This window comes from Paramormyrops kingsleyae, chromosome 12 (assembly GCF_048594095.1).
Source record: "Paramormyrops kingsleyae isolate MSU_618 chromosome 12, PKINGS_0.4, whole genome shotgun sequence".
Classification (NCBI taxonomy): domain Eukaryota; kingdom Metazoa; phylum Chordata; class Actinopteri; order Osteoglossiformes; family Mormyridae; genus Paramormyrops; species Paramormyrops kingsleyae.
Genome location: NC_132808.1, coordinates 15,076,724 through 15,097,126, shown reverse-complemented (window position 1 = coordinate 15,097,126; position 20,403 = coordinate 15,076,724). Strand labels below are relative to the sequence as shown.

At 40.0% G+C, this 20,403-nt stretch overlaps 2 protein-coding genes across 7 annotated transcripts; both read right to left on the bottom strand.

Moving 5' to 3' along the window:
- Positions 1–4,206: 4,206 nt before the first annotated feature.
- Positions 4,207–12,143, bottom strand: hnrnpc (heterogeneous nuclear ribonucleoprotein C). 5 transcript variants are annotated; one of them, XM_023839538.2, is made up of 10 exons: positions 12,031–12,143; positions 9,784–9,817; positions 7,648–8,755; positions 6,554–6,875; positions 6,380–6,452; positions 6,177–6,224; positions 5,929–6,104; positions 5,689–5,802; positions 5,302–5,462; positions 4,207–5,106 (listed from the first exon to the last, which is right to left on the bottom strand). In XM_023839538.2, the coding sequence occupies exons 4-10, from the start codon at positions 6,870–6,872 to the stop codon at positions 4,999–5,001; spliced, it is 999 nt and encodes a 332-aa protein (XP_023695306.1). In that variant the 5' UTR covers positions 6,873–6,875; positions 7,648–8,755; positions 9,784–9,817; positions 12,031–12,143; the 3' UTR covers positions 4,207–4,998. The 5 variants fall into 5 exon arrangements, with proteins under 5 accessions (XP_023695306.1, XP_023695308.1, XP_023695305.1 ...); XM_023839540.2 differs by having other exon boundaries at positions 6,554–6,819; XM_023839537.2 differs by having other exon boundaries at positions 6,554–8,755.
- Positions 9,936–19,032, bottom strand: LOC111858099 (FH1/FH2 domain-containing protein 1). 2 transcript variants are annotated; one of them, XM_023839516.2, is made up of 9 exons: positions 17,904–19,032; positions 17,660–17,800; positions 17,268–17,450; positions 17,027–17,146; positions 16,455–16,616; positions 15,880–16,094; positions 14,853–15,051; positions 14,478–14,574; positions 9,936–13,807 (listed from the first exon to the last, which is right to left on the bottom strand). In XM_023839516.2, exons 1-9 carry the CDS (start codon positions 18,375–18,377, stop codon positions 13,782–13,784), a joined length of 1,617 nt encoding a protein of 538 aa, XP_023695284.1. In that variant the 5' UTR covers positions 18,378–19,032; the 3' UTR covers positions 9,936–13,781. The 2 variants fall into 2 exon arrangements, with proteins under 2 accessions (XP_023695284.1, XP_023695285.1); XM_023839517.2 differs by having other exon boundaries at positions 13,408–13,807; positions 18,652–19,029.
- Between the last annotated feature and the right edge of the window lie 1,371 nt (positions 19,033–20,403).

The window sequence follows — 20,403 nt, the reverse complement described above, 5'->3', positions numbered from 1 at the left end:
ACTCCCGCAATCCAAAAATATGAAGTTACTTATCTCTAAATTATCTATAGTCTGTTTCTGACCTGTGATGTCCATGCTGTACCCTAACCTTGTGCCCCATGCTGCTTGGGATGGACTCCAGGCAGCCCGGTGACCCTGACTTGGAGGCTGTAGAAGATGGATGGATGTCAGATCTGCTGTGTTGTGATAAGTACAGTAATAATGGATTATTTTCGATCATTTCACTCAAACCTTCAGTCCCACTAGTGAAACAGAGATGGAGAGGTTAATGCCCACAATACAGAATGTAAATGATAGTGATTCCCATATAGTTATACAATGGTGGGTCTGTCCGTTTATTTCGTATCTGGTTAGTCATCCTTTTCCATCAAGCGCTCCAATTTAGATCAGCATGATTTAAGTCTCTCCTTGAGTCTGCCTACAATCTGATTACAGTTTATCTACATTTCATTAAAGTCTGCCAGTCTATTCACACCAAGTCTTTAGGATGTCTAGAGGTTCATCATTCTGAGATTATTCCTATTAGTAGAGATATACGCCACTTCAGCTGATGCTTTCACAACAGAAATTCTTGTCTACAGTTTTTCTCCCAGATTAGTCCCAGACATGTAGTGCTTTTCGTTTTTCTTGTTTCAGTTTGATTTGATGTCTTATTCCTGGTCAATATCATTAAGCAGTTGTTATCAGTAGGGTGACTAGTGCACAGAAACTGCGAAACCTTGCAGTGTCCAGCTAAATAATAATCAGTATAGTTGTGTTGCTGTTCTGTTTGGCTGTGATGCAGAGAGAGATGTAGGTTTTACTTCTACCATCAGATTGCAGTACCTTGCAGTGCTTGTGTGAGATCAATTTAAGGACTACATGTAAAGAGCAACCTATGCATAGAACCGTCGCACCTCGTCTCTTCCCTGCCACTGAGATGCATCAGTCTGCCAAGCGCTACAGTATTTAGAGTATTTAGTAATAATCACATCCTTATGTCCAAATCATACCATACTGGAGTGCAAAAGTTAGTAAAAGTTTCAAAGTGAACAGTTAAATAAAAGGTCAGTTTTGCACTAAAAATCATGTTTTTTCATCAGCTTTATTGTTAAATTTAATTAGAAACTCTGACCAGGCATTCAATTTTCTAGTGGATCACACATTCCTACATGATGCCTTGATTTCGCTCCAGTGTTTTTTGTATTTTATCTTAATTTGCTTACCGTTCTGCTGCCAAAACTTCACTTCAAGATTCATGATTTGTCACATGCATGGTTATAAATGCAGATACATTTCGCAGTGAAATCTTGTTATTCCTTAGACTGTGAGACAAATAACAGTTAAATAAAAACAAGCAATAAATTAAATGGTTAAAAGTGGGGAGGGGTGGAAAAGTGGATAATAAAGATTAAATAAGATTATATATTCACTGTATCCATCATTATATATATTCACATACTACCTAGAATCTGTTAGTGGTAAGACGTGTGTAAGAAACAACCTGTGAGTACCTTGATACTTGATTGCATTTTCATGTGGACACTACAAATGAATAAGTAAGAGTATTACCAATGAATATGTACAGTACTTGTAATAAGTCTTGCATTGTTAAGTTGTATTTACGTTATGTTTCAAAACCATCAAATATTATTTAACCACAAAATATGTACAATATCCATATCAAATAAAAGTACCTTTTTGATCACAATTTTTTGTTTATTTTGTATTGCATTAAGGTCTTTGTACTACAACATGGTGAGATTCATGCAAACATAGCATCTTCGTGAAACTTAAGCATCTGCCCTAAAAAACACAATGTTCTTACTCTTTTATATGTTCTAGTATGAATCCAACTCATCACTGGGGTGTACAAGATGACATCACACAGCACTTCCACCAGTTCTGCTCACAGTTCTGAAAGCTTTACTAACCAGTTGTTTGACAATGCAACTGGCATCTTCTCCTTGTCAAACTCTTGTGTTTATTTCTCTGCGATACAAATACAAATGCCAGAAAAATAGGTAGCTTCCAATGTGTTTAATGAGCAATAGAATCCAAATGGAGTCATATTTCAAAATGGACAAACTGCACCACTGAAAAATGATACAAGGGGATTCTGTGGGATTCAGTGTGGTCAGCCAGGAAATGAAGGGCAGGTCTATGTTTGTCTGGTGGCAAGCACTCATATTGTGAGATATCCACTTTCATCAGTCTTATAAAGTAATATACTATACTGTAGTTTCCCAAACAAAGTTGTCTGTTACCCATAATGGTAACACTTGAAACAGTCTACATAAGGGTGACATGTAACCGTCATAAGAATGACATGACACGTCTGCACATTAATGACGCATCATTGATGTTTATGACTGTTGTCATAATGTGTCATTCGGTGGACATGTGTCATGTCATTCTTATGACGGTTACATGTCACCCTTATGTAGACTGATTCAAGTAAAGTGTTACCCCCATAACTACCTCTTGTTTTAACTTAAGCATACTTGTATTCTCTTCATGACCAGAGAGGGAGCCCTGATACTCTACCAATGTCTTTTCATATTGTACATGTCTGCTGAATTTAAATAATTATCAACACTTAAGTGACTTACAGAAACACTCGTTAATTGTTTTATTGGGGCTCCACAGTCTGATGCCCAGCTTGTTAGGATTGTCTACCAAGAAAGCGCTCTCTAATTATCCTGCAGACTTCTGTAAATGGATTGAGGTTTCACCATTGTTCTGCTATAAAGAGCGCAATTATTTTGATTGTAATACAAGCCCAGCTTTTAATGTGCTTGTGTATGTATTTATGTTCACCTGGGTGATGAGGAAGAATGTCTATATAGCAACACTCTATGTGTATGTCTGTTTGCATGTGAACAATCTGTGAAAGACTGTGTAGGTATGTGTTTCTATGTTTGAATCGGGGTGTATATCTAAAAACAACTCTGTCATGCCAGGACTCATGCATATAAAATGAAGGAAGCTGTTTGTTTTCCTGTGGGGGGGGTGAGGGGGAGTGTTTACACATGATTGGCCACTGAATTGTTCCCTAGGGAGTGACATCACAGTTGTGTTGACCTACTTTTAAAAGCCAGTTGCTGTGATGTCAGTGCAATGAAAGATACATACAATAAAGTTAGCATCCAACAAACACACCTGAAACCATAAAACTTCTAATCATGTTTATAAACAAAAGGAAAATGACCACAAATACTAGGCAGATGCTTTTTTTATATAGAAAAAAGGAAAAGTTGTGGTTTCTTAGATATGTCGTTTTCATTTGTTTCCCTGATGACAGATACGATGATGTACAAACGTTAGTCTGCATAGTCCATCACACGCAGAAATTTCTCTGAAATACCTGGCAGCAATATTTTTACATTTTAGAAACAGATAGAGCCAACAGAGTGAGATTGATGGCCAATGAAAAAGCCAAGAATGAGTGACAAAGCAGAAAGAAGTGTGTGTGTGGGGGGGGGGGGGGGGATAAATGTAAGGACAGCAAAAAGAGGGAAAGTGAAACAGAGGATAGATCTAAGGAGGCCGAAGAGGAATACAAAACAGCTTGACTGTGCTCCCCGCCCCTCCCCTTTCCTCTCCGCGTGGAGGGTGTAGCTCACACATGGAGAGGGGGACAGGAAGCAGTGGTTCTCCTGGCACCAGCTCCACTGACACGCTCACACAAAGACTCCCTCTCTCCACCTCCCCCTCCTCCCCCTCCCGGATGGGCTCATTCCCTTTGATTGAGGCTGCAGCAGCACAAAAGTCCCTCTCACCAGCAGACCCCTCCAGCCCACAGCTGCCCTCCTCTGGGATACACTCATAAATCACCCTAAACTTTACAGTGCTCAGCTTCTCTGTTTCTCATTTCCCTGCTCCCTGTTTTATGCAAGCAGATAGATCTTAACTGTTACCTCCCCTTCTGTCAATAACCTGTGAATTTTTTTCCCCTCATATTTTTCCACCCCTTCATTGCCATCTCTGCTTCACATTGATTTTAAGGCAAACTGGCAGAACATTTTCTTGACATAAACTCCAAACAGGCTCTGAACTCATGAGATATCTGTATCCTTCTGCCGTCCCCTTTCCATCTAGTCCAGTCAGCCCTCAAAAACTGCTTATCACACCCATGAGAGGGGACCTCCTATCAGAGCATTCCCACGACACAGAGGCCTCATCTGATATGCACAGGAGGCAGGCAAAGCAAGTAAAACAAACAGATATGGAAAGCTTATTGAAATTTATTGTCACACTTGAAACAAAACAAATTTAAATAAAAAAACAACATGAAGTCGCTGCATTACAGTGAATTTGGATAATTCAAAGTACTTTATAGTTTTCCATATAATTACAGAAATCTTCACTATTCGAAGGAAAAAAACTGCTGTTCAACAGAAATCTGATAACTACCATTTTTCAAAAATGTAAAACAGTTTAACTATACAAATCCTATTTCCCTTAAATACAGTAAACAGACACAAAGCCATTGTCTCTTACTGCCACCTACTGGCCAAAAGAAACAACTGCAACACATCACAGACATTCCGTAAAGTAACCAGCCATCATGCAACACAGGTTTTTTTGTTCAATGAATGTAACTGCCTCTCTCCTCCTTACTCTTTTCCTTCCCTGACCTTTTTACTGCAGTTGTACTGGTTCTGAAATGAGGACATCTGCCTTCACTTCATGCTTTTTAAAGAGTAGGAAGGCTGGTAGCCACTACATTAAAAGCAGGTAGGAGAAGAACAAAACATAACATCTGCTGAAGAAAACGGTGGGAGGTGACTGTAGATGAAAGATGCATGACAGATTTAGTATAGCCAGTAGTTTGCATACAGATTAATGAAGAGTATGGATCAGAAAGGTGTCTGTACAAGGCATGTGGATTGACAGCAAAGTTTGTACAATTTTGTTCTACTCTGTTTCACTCCTGTGTGCTAGGTATCGTGAGATCAGCTGATTTGTTTTTTTTACGGGACCATGTGCATGCAAGCCGTGCGTCTCTTGCTGCATCTACGAGTCATCATCTCCATTGGCGCTATCACCATCATCTTCTCCTTCTTCTTGCTCCCCCTCTTCCTCCTCATCATCATTGTCTTCCTCCCTCCCTCGACTCTTCACCTGAAGGAACAAAATAATTTAGGAGACAGGAGAAGGTACACTACACTCTTCAGTGTGTGGCCGTTTCTTCATCACCTCTGCCTAGGTGACCGCTGCATAAAAATTCTTGAATACTTTTTATTTTCCCTCCAGAGTTAAATCATTCACCCTCCCTTGCTCAATGTCTTTAAAACCTCCCCCCCAACCACTGCTTACCTCCTCTTCCTCCAACAAGTCTCCCTCCTCTTCAGAGTCGTTAAGTTCCGGTGCCTCTCTCTCCCTCTCCCTTTTCCCGCTCTCGTCTTTCTTGCTGCTGGAGCTGCTGGAGTGCTGAAGTGAGGAAACTTCCCCCGGCTCTGATTTCAAACTTTTCCCTTCTGTCCAGAATAACGGTTCCAGATAGTCACCAATTGAGTAGGACCATAGTGAAGGGCATTACTAAGACAAGGAAGTTAGCCAGGTTCTTGCCTCGAATCTAACTCAAGTGTAAACATTTCTGATAGACATAACAAGGCCTACGTGGCACACTGGAAGAAGCACTGTGCGTTTCCTTCGTATTGTTGTATATATGACATGAATATACAGTTTTGGTGTCTATCTTACCTGACTTCTTGCTGTGGTCCTTTTCCATGCGCTCCAGGCTCTCCAGCAGGTAGTCCACTTTGTGTTTGATCTGTGTTAGTTCTTTCTTTATAGTCTGCAGGTCATCTGCCTTTACTAGGGAAACAGGGAGAAAACCCTTAAAATGTAATATATGATAAAGCCCTATACTACTGCAGTGCACACGCACACACACAAAATTCTGGTCCAGGATTTAAAAAGCAGGAAGCAGTAACTACCTACCAGCTCGTGAAGAGGAGGAGGAGATTCTCTGGCTGCTTTTGGAGGAAGAGGAGAAACTGCTCTTGGTGCGTCGGCCACCTCCACCACTGGCACTCACCCGTGGACGCTTGGATGGAATCGCTGCCCGGGACAGGGGTGGAGGAGGCGGCGGCACCCGGGAGGGGTACGAGTACATCCTGACAGGAAGAAGTAACATTTATAAACAGTCTTGTGAAGACACAGGGAGATTCCACACTCTTTATGCATACCTGTCATAGTAATCCCTCTGAAAGTCATAGTCCAGATCAAAAGTCGAGCTGGAAAGGAAGAGGAAACATATTACACAGTATCACAATTGTTTATTAGATTGTGCATCATTTTTATAGTTTGTTTTTTGCTGTGCATTTTCTCTGTCATTAAAGCCAAATAAATGAATCTGGGGGTAAAAATGAAAAAGTGGCAGGAGCCTGACCTATACATATCACCCGCAGAGCGCTTGATGTTCTTCGATCGGTGAGGCTTGGGTTCACCCGCCAAGTTAATATCTGTGTGAGAAATGGGTGCAGGGTCTCACTTCTACTACTTTCCTGCCGCATACCGACTGCCCAGCCCTCAAAGAAGGTTCCCACTCTAATAGGCAGCTTACCCAACACCTGGCCCACGATCATGCGACCGTCTTCGCCGGCCACCGCAGCGCGTGCATTCCGCTCATTGGAGTACTGCACAAAGGCATAGCCCTTGTGAACGGAGCAGCCCACAATCTTGCCGTACTTGCTAAAGATGGCTTCCACGTCGGCCTTGGTCACCAGCAGTGTGTTCAGGTTCCCGATGAACACTCGTGAGTTCAGTGAGCGCGGGTCAGTTTTGTTGGTCACGTTGCTGGCCATTACGCTGCTACCAGTGGAAAGCCAGCTGTCATGATGGAAGTAGGGGAGAGTAGGAGACAGCGAGTTGAGCAGTTCCATCCTCTTTATGGAACAAGAAAAATTAAATCAATGAACCACGAAACCAAAAGGTGGTATTCTCTCCTTCTGTATCCTTTAAAGGGGCAAAGGCAAGCATGGCAAGAGCAAGTCAGAATAAGCAGCCTGTGGGTTTTCATACAAAAGTCTTTGTTAGCAGAATAACAACATGTTGGTAGAATAGTTTTACACATTTCATTTCTGAAATGGTCCTTCAAAATTCAAGCCAAAATAGTCTTTGTTAGTATACAACACCTGGCTCTTTGCTGATAGAAATTATTCATCTGTAAATGACACACATCTGCAAAAGTCGATGGGTTTCATTTATGACAAATTAACTGACTGCTGAAACAGAGCTGAGACGCACAGAACCCACAGCCTAACTACAGTATGATCCGAGGCCACGCTTCACCTCAGTATGAACCCTTCCTAAGGCAGGCACTTCCCATGGTGCACCACAGGGGAGTTAATGGAGTGTGGTCTGATTTTCCAAAGTTTGACAATGAGATAATGTTACAAGATAAACTTTCATCACTGTTGCAAGGCTCGGTACAGTTAAATCCAGCAGGTAACCCCTCATCTATATATCTGATATATAGATTTTGCTTGTCCCCTTTCTGTCTGATTAAGACTTCATGGAGAGCATTGGAGTTTTTGACAAGCATTTTACTGCCGTCTTCTCAATAGGCACTTCAGGTTAAGGATTCTAAGTATTCCTTTTATGTATTGCAGTGACAGTAGTACAAAAACACTAACATAATAAGTAATTAGGGGTTACCTATTCATTGTCAATGTTCAGTGCCCTTGTGGAGAGGAAGTTATGTCAGCATTTACTTTCTCTCACTGTGAGGTGGTGCCCAGTGTATATCAGCAGGCATCTTTGCAGTCTTGAACTTTCAGTTAAGTTAGCCTCCCAGTAGCCTTCAATTTACAGGATGTAGTGAGCCTAGCCATTGATGGATTAGCAGACACATCATTAAAGACACCTCACTAAACACAACCCCACCTCCAAACATCCCTACATCTGTTGTCAGCATGCTAACGGAAATAACCAGCAAAATAATAACATGTTGGTAGGACAGTTGTAGACATTTCATTTCTGAAATGTGAATGGTTCTTCAAAATTCAAGGCATCCATACCTAAAGACGAAATCCATTTTAACAGTGAAACAAGTATATACAAGTCATACATAATCTAGAAAACACCACGTGGTTCCTTAATACAGACCAACTAAACCATGCATTGTTTCACTATATGCAACAAAAATGCGGATATTCACCAGGACAGGAAATCAGAAATTATTCTGACATGTCCTGGGTTCAGCTTCACACTATACTTTAGTTTCTATTTAATGTCTTAGGTAAGTAATCCAAAGCCATTATACACCTTTTAGCTTTTGGTTTGAGCTCAGTAACCAACCTTAATTAATGCAACTACTTAATTAAAATGTTTTTAAGCTTTCTGGTGTAAGTTTGAATATCAGTATTGGGCTTGCATCATCATAGCTGATTAAGTTCTTAAAGTATTCCAATGGCAATCATAACATGAAAAGGCCCCAAGGATGTTGTATCTTTGGAATTCCATAGTGTGTAGAAGAAATCACCTAAAATCATAACATTCCTACAGTTTGACTGGGGCAGAGTAAATGTAGTGATACATGGACTACAAGAAAGCCCATCTGATGAATGATATTACAGATTTAAAGAATGTTTTCTCAGCTAGTAAGATGATGTGCTTGGACACTAAAATAACTGGGCTGCATTTCAGGTTCTGGGTTTAATTGGTATACTGGTGTTTGATTCTACAATTAGCTTTAAACAGGTTCAAATCCACTCCTCATTGAAACATTTATTTTCTCGCTCTTCCACTGTTGTCTGATGGAGTCCTAAGAAAGGAAATAAAACAAGTCTGTCAACGTGAACGACAATTCTTTTGAACATTTCCCCTCAAAAAAAAAAAAAAACATTACAAACCAAAAAGATGCGTTTATTTGTATATTATACATACACACACTCACAAACCCCAGTTCTGTGTTGCACACACGCAACCAACTCAGTAGTTTGTTAGTATACATTTATCGGGTCAGAAATAATATGCATCAAAATAACCAAAGGAAAGAAAACTTTATTTATAACCTAAGAGGTAGGTAGTTTGCTTTACAAACTGCCAACACAATTTTAACCATAAAACATGGTACGATGCATTCAACTGCTTCAATTCAATCACTTAGTACACTATGGTAAACTTCACAAAACAAATGACTGGTGAACAAATAAAATCTTTAGACAATCATAAACTATAAAGAGAGAAAACAGCAGCAATCTTGATAAATGTGACTGGTTTCCCATCACTCCTTAGTGATTTACGACTAAACTCCCCAGAAGTGAACCAATATTATAGGAAATGTTTGAAGCAGATTCATTCTAGTTATGTGCTCATCAGTTTTTGTCATTTTACAATTTGGCTTGCCACCTACTACTTTAGAAACGAAATTTCTAACTATAAACTTATATTTGCCAAAAGTACACTTCAGAAAGTGTTTATCTTCCAGTAGTTTTCTTTCTTTTTTTGCAACAGCAAATGGTTGTCTAGTCAGTACATCATCCTCCACTGGGTGAGGGGAGAAATTTCTTTTAAAAAAAAAAAAAAAAAAAGGAGAGAAAAAGAAGAAAAAACGGAAGAAAAAAAAAAACACTGAAAGACCATTCGGTATTCATGAAGGCCCTACAGCTTATCCAAAGTACAAAGCAAAATTATAGTTGACTCGAACAAAGTAAAAGTAGAATCAAAGAAAATTAAAAGGGAAGGGGGAAACCTTTATGTTGGAAAAAACATTCTGCAGATTAAAAATACAGGTATGTACTAGCAGGTGGCATGAAAGTGGAGGGGAAAAATGTTTGAGAAGTAACTTACGGGTCGCCGTTGTTCAAAAAAGCTGCAGCAAAAACTGAAAAATAAAAATAAAGGGGGAAAGTTTAATTAGGAATAATGACAAAGTGACAACGAATTCTCACTGAGGGGCGAGAAGGGTTTCAAAACTCTAGTATGAAATTAAAAACTCAAAGTATGAAACTGGTTTGCCTTTTATTTGAAATAGTACTGTATCTGGCCATTCATGCCAAATGTGAGTGCCAGCAGGCAAAGCAGATGTGTTGTCAAAAAACAGAACAGCATCATGGCAGTTTCACCAAGTATACAAAACATTAGGGACACTTCCTTATATTGTTTTGCACCCCTTTTGCTTTGGATCAAATTCATTGAGGAATGGACTCGAGCATAAAGAGCATTCTACAGGGATGCTGAACCACACCAACTCTATTGTTTGCATTAAGTTGGTTGGTAGCGGAATTACACTCCAAATAGCTTGGTCCGTCTTATTCTACAGACTTCAGACCTGTATTAAGATGATTTCAGTGTCCATAAAAACATACCATACCAATCTTAACCATTGGACACAGGCACTCTCCTACTTAAAAAACCAAAAAAGATCTGCCATGCAGGGATGCTCCTGATTGGAAATGGTGTTCAGATATCCTGTTGTATTCAGACACTGTCCCACTTTTATCAAGAGGTCAATGCATGACATGAAATACTCCTCACATTAACAAAACAACAACACCAGCATGCTATGATGACACATTGCACGAGGGATAATTGGTTTTTTTTCCTCTCTATTCTAGTCCCCAGCCCCCATCAGCATACAATAAAAAAATAGACCAAGAAATGCTTTTCTTCAGTACTTGAGTGTTCAAAGTTTTTCCTTCCCTTCTCAACTTTAACAGCAGTTTATTTTTTGCATAAAGAATAACTCCATCCTCTCAAGATGTAATGAGAGACATTCTTTTATCTTACCCCATCAATATGATGGGACTGCCACATTGCCTACAGTAAGTCAGTCTTCATCCACACGATTTGCCTACCTTAAACTTTTCCCTGACTTAAAATCTTTTGGGTATCAGATGATTTCCAATACACCTTACAGTTCTTGAGCTCAAATCAGCACATCAGGTGCCTACTATTAGGCATCAATCAAATCATTAATATTTCTTGCACAATTAATCTATATACATAATCCAGACGATCTCAATTCTCTCAAGAGCTGCTGTAATCCTTCTTTAATCTGTCGCCTGCAATTGATGTACACTACCTTAAGTTATTAAAACAAAAAAAAGGAATTTTAGCCTGGATTCCTCCCGTCAATCTATTAAGGGAATACCAGGCGTCCCTAATGTTTCATACACTCAGCGTATTTTAAATCACGCGCTCTCGTATGAATTGATACGCGCCAGCAGCTAACGAATAGAAATCATTCAGGAGAAAGAAATAAGTGACAACTACAGCCGTACAAGCGAAAAAATTAACGCATTTCCACACCACACATGAACTTCTTTACAACTTTTTAATTAAATGTTTTCAGGAATTAGTCTTGTGTTGCTACACAGAAAGTCCATTTCAAGTCTCATAATCCACAACCCGGTCATGCGCAGAAAAATATTACAGACAGAAGTTTGTTCAGAATCCCTTTAAAACCAGCCTTGACAAGAAAAATAAAAATAACAGTCTTACGTCTGAATAGCTGATGAATTTAGAATAAAACCAAAAAATTAAAACAAAATTCAGAATTAAAAATGTATTTAAATCATCCAATTACAAGCCATAAGCAGCCTTGCCGAAAACAGTAAATCAACTAGCTAAATGATTGGGGGGAAAAATAAAGCCGGAAAATAAAAAAGTAGGAAATCCAAATATGAAGAAAAAAAATGGCGTTTTCTCTTTTTTTTAGTAAAAGAAAAAAAACAAAACCGTCTTCGGGATTTTCTTTTAAAAATATCCTCCTAAGCACACTGCACTAAAGGACCTCTTGAAAAAATGTTCATTTATTAAAAAAGAAGTTTACGACAGAAAAAATTAAAACAATAAGGACAATTATGAAAAGCGAGCTAGTGACATTTAGCTAATTAACCTCACGCGACCACGTAACCATTCAGCTAGCCTGTTAGCTCGTCAGCTAGTCCTGCTTCACAAAATGTACACCACATTCGCAATCACAGATACAGAAAGCCTGTCACAAAAAATACATTAAAAATAAAAATAAAAATCCCAAAGATAGCTCAAAGTAGGAAAAAATGAAAAAAAAACCTCTTGAATCAAAATACTCACCAGGAGCTTACGTTTAAAAATTAGCTACTAAAATTCGACGAGCTTTGCGCTTTCAGGTCTCTTTCCGACACACACGACACTGAGGCGACTGCGACTGTAAAATGGCGCCGGCTCGATATCCGTAAAATTATTGCCACGCCTATGTGAAGACCCGCCTCTAAATCACAATCTCTTATTGGATACTCACGTCACGCAGTTCCGCGGTCTTTTTCTTTATGTGGCCAACATAAGTGTCCCTCAAATCCTGTGCTAAGCGTCACGAAATGTGCAATTACTTCAACTCCAGCTATCTTTTTGGCGGCTTGGTGAAAGTGGACAGTAAATGTTATGGCTGATAATAGGCTAATACGGGAGACTGCTTTAGTTTTAGAATTAAGTAGTTAAGCAGTTTACTTGATAGTTGGTCATGTCCTTAAAGTTGGCAGGCATATTAAGAGTTTGTAGTTTTTTTGAGAATGTAATTGAGTGACCCCAAGTAAACATAGGTGAAACCATAAAAGTTAAAATCCTAAATTTCTTTTGGAATTAATATGGATTAATAAAGTATCTATCTATCTATCTATCTATCTATCTATCTATCTATCTATCTGTCTGTCTGTCTGTCTATCTGTCAGTCTAATGAAACAATAACAACAATAATAGTTTTGTTAATGATGAACCCCACAAAAAGAGCAAAGTTGATTTAGCTTTGATTCTTTATTATTCTATTCCGTCTTGATAGTTTTTAGTAGGTTAGTTTATTATTTACTTGCTCAGAAGAGTATGTTAAACAATAACTGCTGCTATTCAGTTTGCTGGTTTCCTGAAATACCTCGGAGCCACTACAAGCCTGCTTAATTGTAATTGGTATCCCCAGTGATGTAGATTTATAACCATCTGCAGCAATAGTAAAATCCCATCCTTATATTAACATTATTTTTAACTGAAACTTTTATTAGAAAAAAAATCTGACTTTTAAAAGGAATATACTTAATGTGAAATTTTTGTTTATTTTTAGTGTGGATCTTTGGTGAATAATCTGTTATGTTATTTGAAGTATGTATGGCATCAGCTTTTATGGAAGCATCTGTTAAATGTATGCATGTGTTTATGTAAATGGGTACAGTGTTGAGTGGGTAACTGTCTCACTATTGTACAGAATTTACTGAACAAACAACAGTTAACCCAAATTTTAAATGTAGACTACTCAGATTTTCAAATGTTGTGCTTAAGTAATGCCTGGTGGTTTGGGAAGTAAGGGAGAGTTATTAAGGTAAGACAGGACAGAAATATAACGCAGAATGTTGCATTTGTACATTCTGTTTGAGTTTCATGTATTGTCCAGTCTTTCTCGTTCAAGTCTGAAACATCACCCTGGGCAGGTCACCAAACTGGAAATTCACTAGCAAAATATCCAACTTTATTAAACTTTGAGGAACTTTGGATAAAAAGCATCTGTTACGCAACTAAATGTGATGTAAATATACTACTAGAACTGTGTTGAGTACATCCGCTGCTGTAATATTTAATGAACAAAGTTAAGGGGAGCATGCCTACTCAAGTCTTCAGGAAGCATAGCATAGGTGTTGTACAGCATGTGACTTTTGCTTGGCCCATGTGGAGGTAGAGTTCTCAGGCCATGGTAACGGGCCTGCTAGCCAGCGACATTGGATGCTATTAAAGAATGCTCAGCTTCTGGTCGGCCGATGTATCATGTGATCCACAATTAGGTAGGTTTGGGGAGTGAAGAGAAGGAGACACATCACTCATTGTCACTTCAGCTTGCTAGAAGCTTGGCCTAGAAAGCATACACACATTGTTTACAACAAGGGTGGTCAATCATGCCTGCAAAGGTTCAGTGTGTATGCAGGTTTTTGGCATAACCTTTAGGTCAGTTGTTCAAACCCAGGTGTGAGAACCCTTCAGCCAATCAGTCCTCTAATTAGTGATCTAATTAGGGAGTTGCAGTGAAAACCCGCGTACACAACGGTCCTTTCTGGATAAGATTTCCCACCTCTGGGAGGTGTTCCTCGCAGCAGGATTTCTTGTTTAGCTGGATAATTTGTCAAATTTAAGGTAGTCTGTGGTAAATGTAAGTGAATGAAGATGAAGTCCATTTAGCCCAGATTACTTTTAATCCAAGAAGTTATCCAGCTAAGCAAGAAATCCTGCTTCATGGAACACCTCCCAGGTCTACAATAACCAGACAGTAGCATTTTAAACAACACACATTTGCCTACATTTACATTGCATAAATGCATAGCTCTTTATATTTACACAAAAGAACTTTTTATTTTTGCCTATTCAATAAGCTATATGTTTTAGTGGAGCATTTAATACCTTGTTGAAATAGTACAAGACATCATATAGAAATACAACATAGTATAGGGTAAAGTTAATATCATTAATCATGATACTACCTGCTTCGCTGGAAGAAACTTTATTGAGCAGCAGTACTGTACACCTACCTTTCTTTCTGCGGGAGCGGGGAAGGCTAGGGTCTCGGTGTAGGGTAGACTCAGGTGTTCTCAGGACCTCCTGAAGTCTGCAGTGCTCTAGACACTCCTGGGAGGGGAGGGAGAAGTGGAAATTAAGTCTGGTGGGGTCAAGGCAGGAGCAAGAAATAGGCCACCAGAGAATGTTTCCCCCCAAAGCCGCTTCCACAAACATGGCAGCCCCCCCCCCCCCCAGTGATTTTCTCATTCCCAACTCTCATTCTATAGTTAATTTTACTCCATCCCTTTGTCAACTTTACTTTCTTCCTCAGTTTCTCTTTCTTGCATTTATCCATTCCCATATTTCTTTTTCTTATGTCTTCCTCGCTCCTTCCAACCAATGGTTACCTGTGGCTGGGTACACTGTGGAGTAGAAGCAGTCGTTTCTCCCTCTCTTTCATTTTCTCTTTCCTTTTCTCTGACAATGGTCTGGTGGGACGTCCGGTACTCCAGGGCAAAGTTGCTGACAGTTTTACAGAAGACCTCAGGGCTAGTCTCCTTCACGATACAGCGTGGATATCCCAGAAACAGCAAGAAGGAGTGGAACCTGCAAGAAAAGGGCAGAAGAAGAACTTCATATCATTGTTGTCTTTTTAAAATCAAAATCATAGTGATTACAATCTTTATCACCACAGAGAGCAGTTCACAATGAGACAATGGCTGAATCCAAAATACCACCCTACACACCATGTCACCAGTCTTTTAGTATAATTCCTTAGTTCGTGTGCAAAACTTTATACACTTTATGGACGCACTGCATTACCTTTGAACTGCTGGACTTTGACCTTTAATGATAGATGTCCTGCATAACAACAAATACCGATTTCACAAACCGTTTACCAAACTTACTAAAATGCCTTCTATTTACAGCATTGCATCTTTCAGTGCTGTTGATACTGCAAAGTAATGTTATCGTGTGTCCTGACAGCTCTTCACATCAACAATTTATAATAGAAAAAACCAGCATAATTCAACGCTTATCATGCTTTTTAAATTATCACGTGAGTTCAAATATTAAGAATTATACTCACATTAGAAACACCATTACCATCAATCAACATTTTCATAAGTTAACTCCTAACTTCCTCAGAAGTCACACCTAGAATTATGGGATTGAAACACTGTACAGTGTTTGCACACTTTAGATCTTAACTTTTTGTGTCCTTAACTAATGCACATGATGGTTTTGGACACACTATTATGTCTCGTGTACTCTTTTGGTGCCCTATTTAGTATGGAAATGTGTGATTTCAGATATAGGCAATATATAAACAGTAAATTGAGGCCAGCTGAATATTAGAATTAATACTGATAGTACTAAAGTCACAGTGCTGTAATAGTGTTCTCAGTATGGAAGGGAAGTAGATTTTATTACCTATTGATGACCCTTCGATGGACAGCTTTCAACACATTCAGTCTCTCCTCACATTCCTTCAGAATCCTAGGGAGGCGCTTTCTGAGGGTACCCTCTGCATTTTCTCCCCAAAGTTCCTTCCCTTTATCCCGCTCTAGCATGTGCAGCTGTTCCCATGATGCCTTGCAGCAAGACTGCAGCTGTGTGAGGTTAGACTGCACCTGACTGTAGTCACACTAAAAGGAAAGAGAAAGTATATGCATGTGAGAAAGATACAGAGGGAGAAGGAAGGACATAAAGAGAGTTAGCTTATATTCACATTTTTTTAAACAGTGGAAACTGAAGTATCAAAACCTAAACCTATGGGAAATGTATCTTAGAGGTGTATAAGGTAACACACATTAAAGCTAGTTCTTCAAACTCGATAAGCCTGTGTTAGATCTAAGGTTTTTTAATTAATATACTGGATATATCAGTGATTTTTCTTAACTCAAGGCTTTTTGGAATAGAAATACAAATGCAAGTGGAAGAAAGGAGATTAATTTTGGCCAAGATGAGGGTGCCATGCATGAGAGAGAGTGACTATATATACCTACCTTACTGACACGCATCACAGCCGTGATGTCAGAATACAGGTCGGAGGACCGTGGGTAAAGCTGCAGCAGCAAGACGCAAACGTGGTGCAAAAGTGGTTGGCGGCTGTGCGTGTCTCTCACCTGAGACAGCTTACCCAGGTAACTCAGCTCAAACCCACTGGCCTAGTGGGAAGTGCAAAGCAAGCAAAAGACAATTTTGTTAATGCAGCTTTAGGGTGCCTGCTCTTAATAAGTTGAGATGTCTTGAAAATAACAGAATTACAGAAATACAATAATTACTTTAAATCCAAGACATCTAAGTCTATTATTTTCTTTTTATGAATGACAACTAATTACACCATATTTATGTTAAGAACACAGCACAAGACATGGCTGGTCCATTATGCGAGAAGTTATAAGTGTTATAAGCTGTCCATTTCAGATGCATATGCATCTTTGGCAGACCTGTAGGACTTAGACACTGAGATCTGTATTAGGCTGACTATAATACTTTGGTGACACCTGCTGAGACACATTACTCAGAATCACATCAACACAGGGAGCAGCAAGCTAGGCGAATTCCACAGAGTCACCTTGCACCCATTGAGAAAGTTGCCAATCGCTAACACGGTTGCCAGGATACAGCGGAACGTGTGACTGGCCGTTAGCTGCTCCATAGCTAACTTCAGATAGAAGAGAGGCTCAGCAATTTCCTGGGCAGAAAAAAAAAACATTGGGGGAAAAATAACCAGTATTGTACAGTGAAAAAATGCAAAACAGTCTGCCTAAACATCACTGAGTAATATGAACACAGCTAAGATATGCGGCTCTCACTCTCTCCAAACTGTCATAATCCAAAGCGAAAGCCCAAAGTTGAAGTCTCTGACTCAGATGGGGAATTCTACCCAATGTGAGGAGACAGTCCTCTGCTGGTCCCAAAACAGAGTCTGGGAATTGGGCCTTGGCATCTCTAATCGAGCACAACTCTTCTTCTGATGGGATCAGAGTCTGCAGTTTCTAAACAGATTGAAAAAGAAAACACCCAGTACAGTAAGTACTGAACAGCAAGTAATTTAGATATAATCCAAATGGTATTCATTAGGTTAATTTTACTTACTAATATTAAGTATCTTAGTCAGATTGTACGTCTGCAGTGATGACAATTGGTGCTACTATCAATCACAAGTACTAAAGACCTTCTCTTCTTAATACAGCTTGAAACACACCTGCAGGTCCTCTCTGTCTAGCACACAGCAGTCCATACTCATTATGGCAGGGGGCAGCAAGCGAGGGGGTGCGAGACTGCTGAGGGCAATGGTGATGATGTTACTACGCTTCACTCCTAGCACCGTGATGCACTTCTGCTTCTAGGGGAAGTAGAGAAGAACGCAGGAAGCAGTGTAAATACAATACATACTCGCTACATCAAGAATGCTGAGTAGACAGGCAGACACAAACTGACTTACTAACCTGCTGTTTTCTCACCCTACATCCAGTGCTGCTGTTTATTTTGCTTTCAAACAGGTACTCCAGTTTGTTGGTATCCAAGTGGACTGGTTCTAACCCTGCCCAGATGGTCTGAGTGCCAAAGCGACTGACCTTGGGAAGCACAGGCAGAGACTGGAGAGCCCTCCAGTGGAGTCTTAGAGTTCGTTCTTTACCAGGGCTTGGGCAATTAAACAGCATTGATGGGGGCAAAGGAGGAGCAAGCGGTGGTGGGGCAGGAATAGATTTCCTAACGTCTGCATTGATTTGACAGGTATGTGTCCCTGCAAGTCCTCCATCTCCCTCAGGAATATCTAGTCTTAGGTCCTCTTCATCCCATAGATCAGAAAAGTCAAACGTGTTGAGTCGGAGATGGGAGACGGGGTTTTTACATGTGTCCCAAGATTGGTCAAAGCTTGGGAGGAGGGGACGCTTCTGGTTGGAGGGGGCCTTTATCATTTCTTTTACAGATCCTTAACTCTTTTTTTAAAAAATGTTTATTCTTTTGTCCACAGTCTTTGTCTAATTTGCCGGTTGTTGACAATTACAATGTAATGGAAAAGTTAATCCTGTTTTAATTACCTTTAATAACACTCAATACAGTATTTTCTTTCCATAACAAAGAACGGTTTTGCTTGGCTTTGTTCTGCCTTATCTGATAGTTTACTTGCAGTCCCTTGTCTTTTACTGATGCTCAAATAAAAGAAACACATTGGCGGATGTCAGCTCCCACCTGTATTGCTTTGGGTCCCACGGAGTTGGGTTCCTCCTGGGTCGGATTGTTGTGTAGATAGTGGCAAGCTGAAACAGAGAAGGCCCCTCGATGCCAGCACACCTCTGCCAATATATTACAGCCCCTCACATACACCTCTTCTCCAGGCGTGCCCTTAGCACATTAAATAGCTCTAGCAGAGGCTGGTTTTACAGGATCCTGGTCACTGCCTTGCCGTGGTCATAAAGGTCCTCCAAATGAGCTGGGTCTTTCTGAGCTCAAATGCATTTGCCTGTACTGCCAATACGTCACATCTGCAACTGCAACTGCAGACTATCTGAGTCTAGGTGGATTAATCACTGCTATTTAAGCTGCACCCATTTCCTTAATTTCCTTATCACTTCCTCATCTCCTGTTTATACTATAGCCTGGGTATACACAACTGTCTATCTCCTTTGCTCAATCCCTCCCACCCGTGCCACCCCCCATCATCTATTCATAATGGCTCAGTTCTCTGCCTAAGGTTCTCTGTTATGTATGTACTTTTTATTTTTCTTACATATCCTCTTCTAAATTTCCTTATCTTTTAAAATGTGGTGAAATGCAAAGTGGTTTTAAAGACTAAAATAGGTGAAGAGGAGCAATATTTAGTATTCTGTACTGCTACCATCCCCATTGAATGTAAATAAATATAGAAGTGTTCTTGACTGTTTGCACTTTCATTGGTGATACAGGGCAGACATTTTCCATTTATTGAGGTGAGGTCATCATTAATAGCCACCACTACTAGTCTGGTGGCAGTTTTATATTTTTCTCCAAATATATAGACTTATGTTAAATGCCTTAAGATGTTAAATGCCTTAATATATGAAGACCTCAAGACAACCACCTAATTTAGGAGAGACTACTTATGTACTCCTTGGCTCTATAACTCTTTAGTTATAATGTACAGAGCACAGAATTGCTGAGTAGCCCCTTTTGGTTTGATAAATCATTCAGACAGTCGCACAGACAGTGTTTCTCTCTTACTGCAAACTCCTTAGACCATAGATATCAAACAGTTTAATCTAGACAAAATGACATATAATTAACCCTAATTAGCTGGAGATTTCCAACTTCTCCCCACCTATCTTAATGACTCCCTGAGAGAGCAACTAGAAAGTCACAGCAGAGACAATTTTAACGGTCATAACGAGACTTCAGTGGTTCCTGAACGATTCTTTAATTTTGAACAAATCATTTTAGTGAAAAAAATTATCTTTGTCACTGCAACGATTCATTCATTTCATTCACCGTTCAGCTTGTTCAGTAAACTAGATCATGAAGCTCACGAGTGCCATGTCGAATGCAGTCTTCCCTATGTGTAATGCTGCTAGTTATCTATGGCAGTGCGTGGTTAATAAATCTGGAACTTTCATTCCGCAGACCAGAAGGAGACCCCACCAGCTGAGCATTATGTCCTCCTGGGGAGACCCAATGATGTGCTGATGTGCTGCGCTGCCAGTGCCAGGCAGCAGAGGGCGCTGCGGATCCGCTCAACTACAGCGGACAGAAGTCCCTAGAACCCTATCTCGCCCAAGTGAATCTCACAGCTTGGTACAACGGCTGATCCTCCACGGAGATGGCAGTCCACCTGGCGCTGGCACCGCGAGGGGAAATGGTCCAGGTCCTACCCAGCATCTCCTTAGACGAGCAGCGAGATCACTCTCCTCTGGCTGCAGCGCGGGAGCAGTGTCACTACCTGCAGCCGTCAGCGGAGACTATGAGCGAGAA

What these genes read in the sequence shown, in the direction of transcription:
- LOC111858099 (XM_023839516.2), bottom strand. Translation starts at nt 18,377, where the DNA reads ATGATAAAGGCCCCCTCCAACCAGAAGCGTCCCCTCCTCCCAAGCTTT. An exon ending in GTAGGGTGAGAAAACAGCAG is followed by an intron (nt 17,801 to 17,903) that starts GTTAGTAAGTCA and finishes TACTTCCCCTAG; the next exon opens with AAGCAGAAGTGCATCACGGT. An exon ending in CCGCTCCCGCAGAAAGAAAG is followed by an intron (nt 13,808 to 14,477) that starts GTAGGTGTACAG and finishes TATGCTTTCTAG; the next exon opens with GCCAAGCTTCTAGCAAGCTG.
- hnrnpc (XM_023839537.2), bottom strand. Translation starts at nt 6,872, where the DNA reads ATGGAACTGCTCAACTCGCTGTCTCCTACTCTCCCCTACTTCCATCAT. An exon ending in CAGAGGGATTACTATGACAG is followed by an intron (nt 6,105 to 6,176) that starts GTATGCATAAAG and finishes TCTTCCTGTCAG; the next exon opens with GATGTACTCGTACCCCTCCC. An exon ending in CTCCTCCTCTTCACGAGCTG is followed by an intron (nt 5,803 to 5,928) that starts GTAGGTAGTTAC and finishes CTGTTTCCCTAG; the next exon opens with TAAAGGCAGATGACCTGCAG.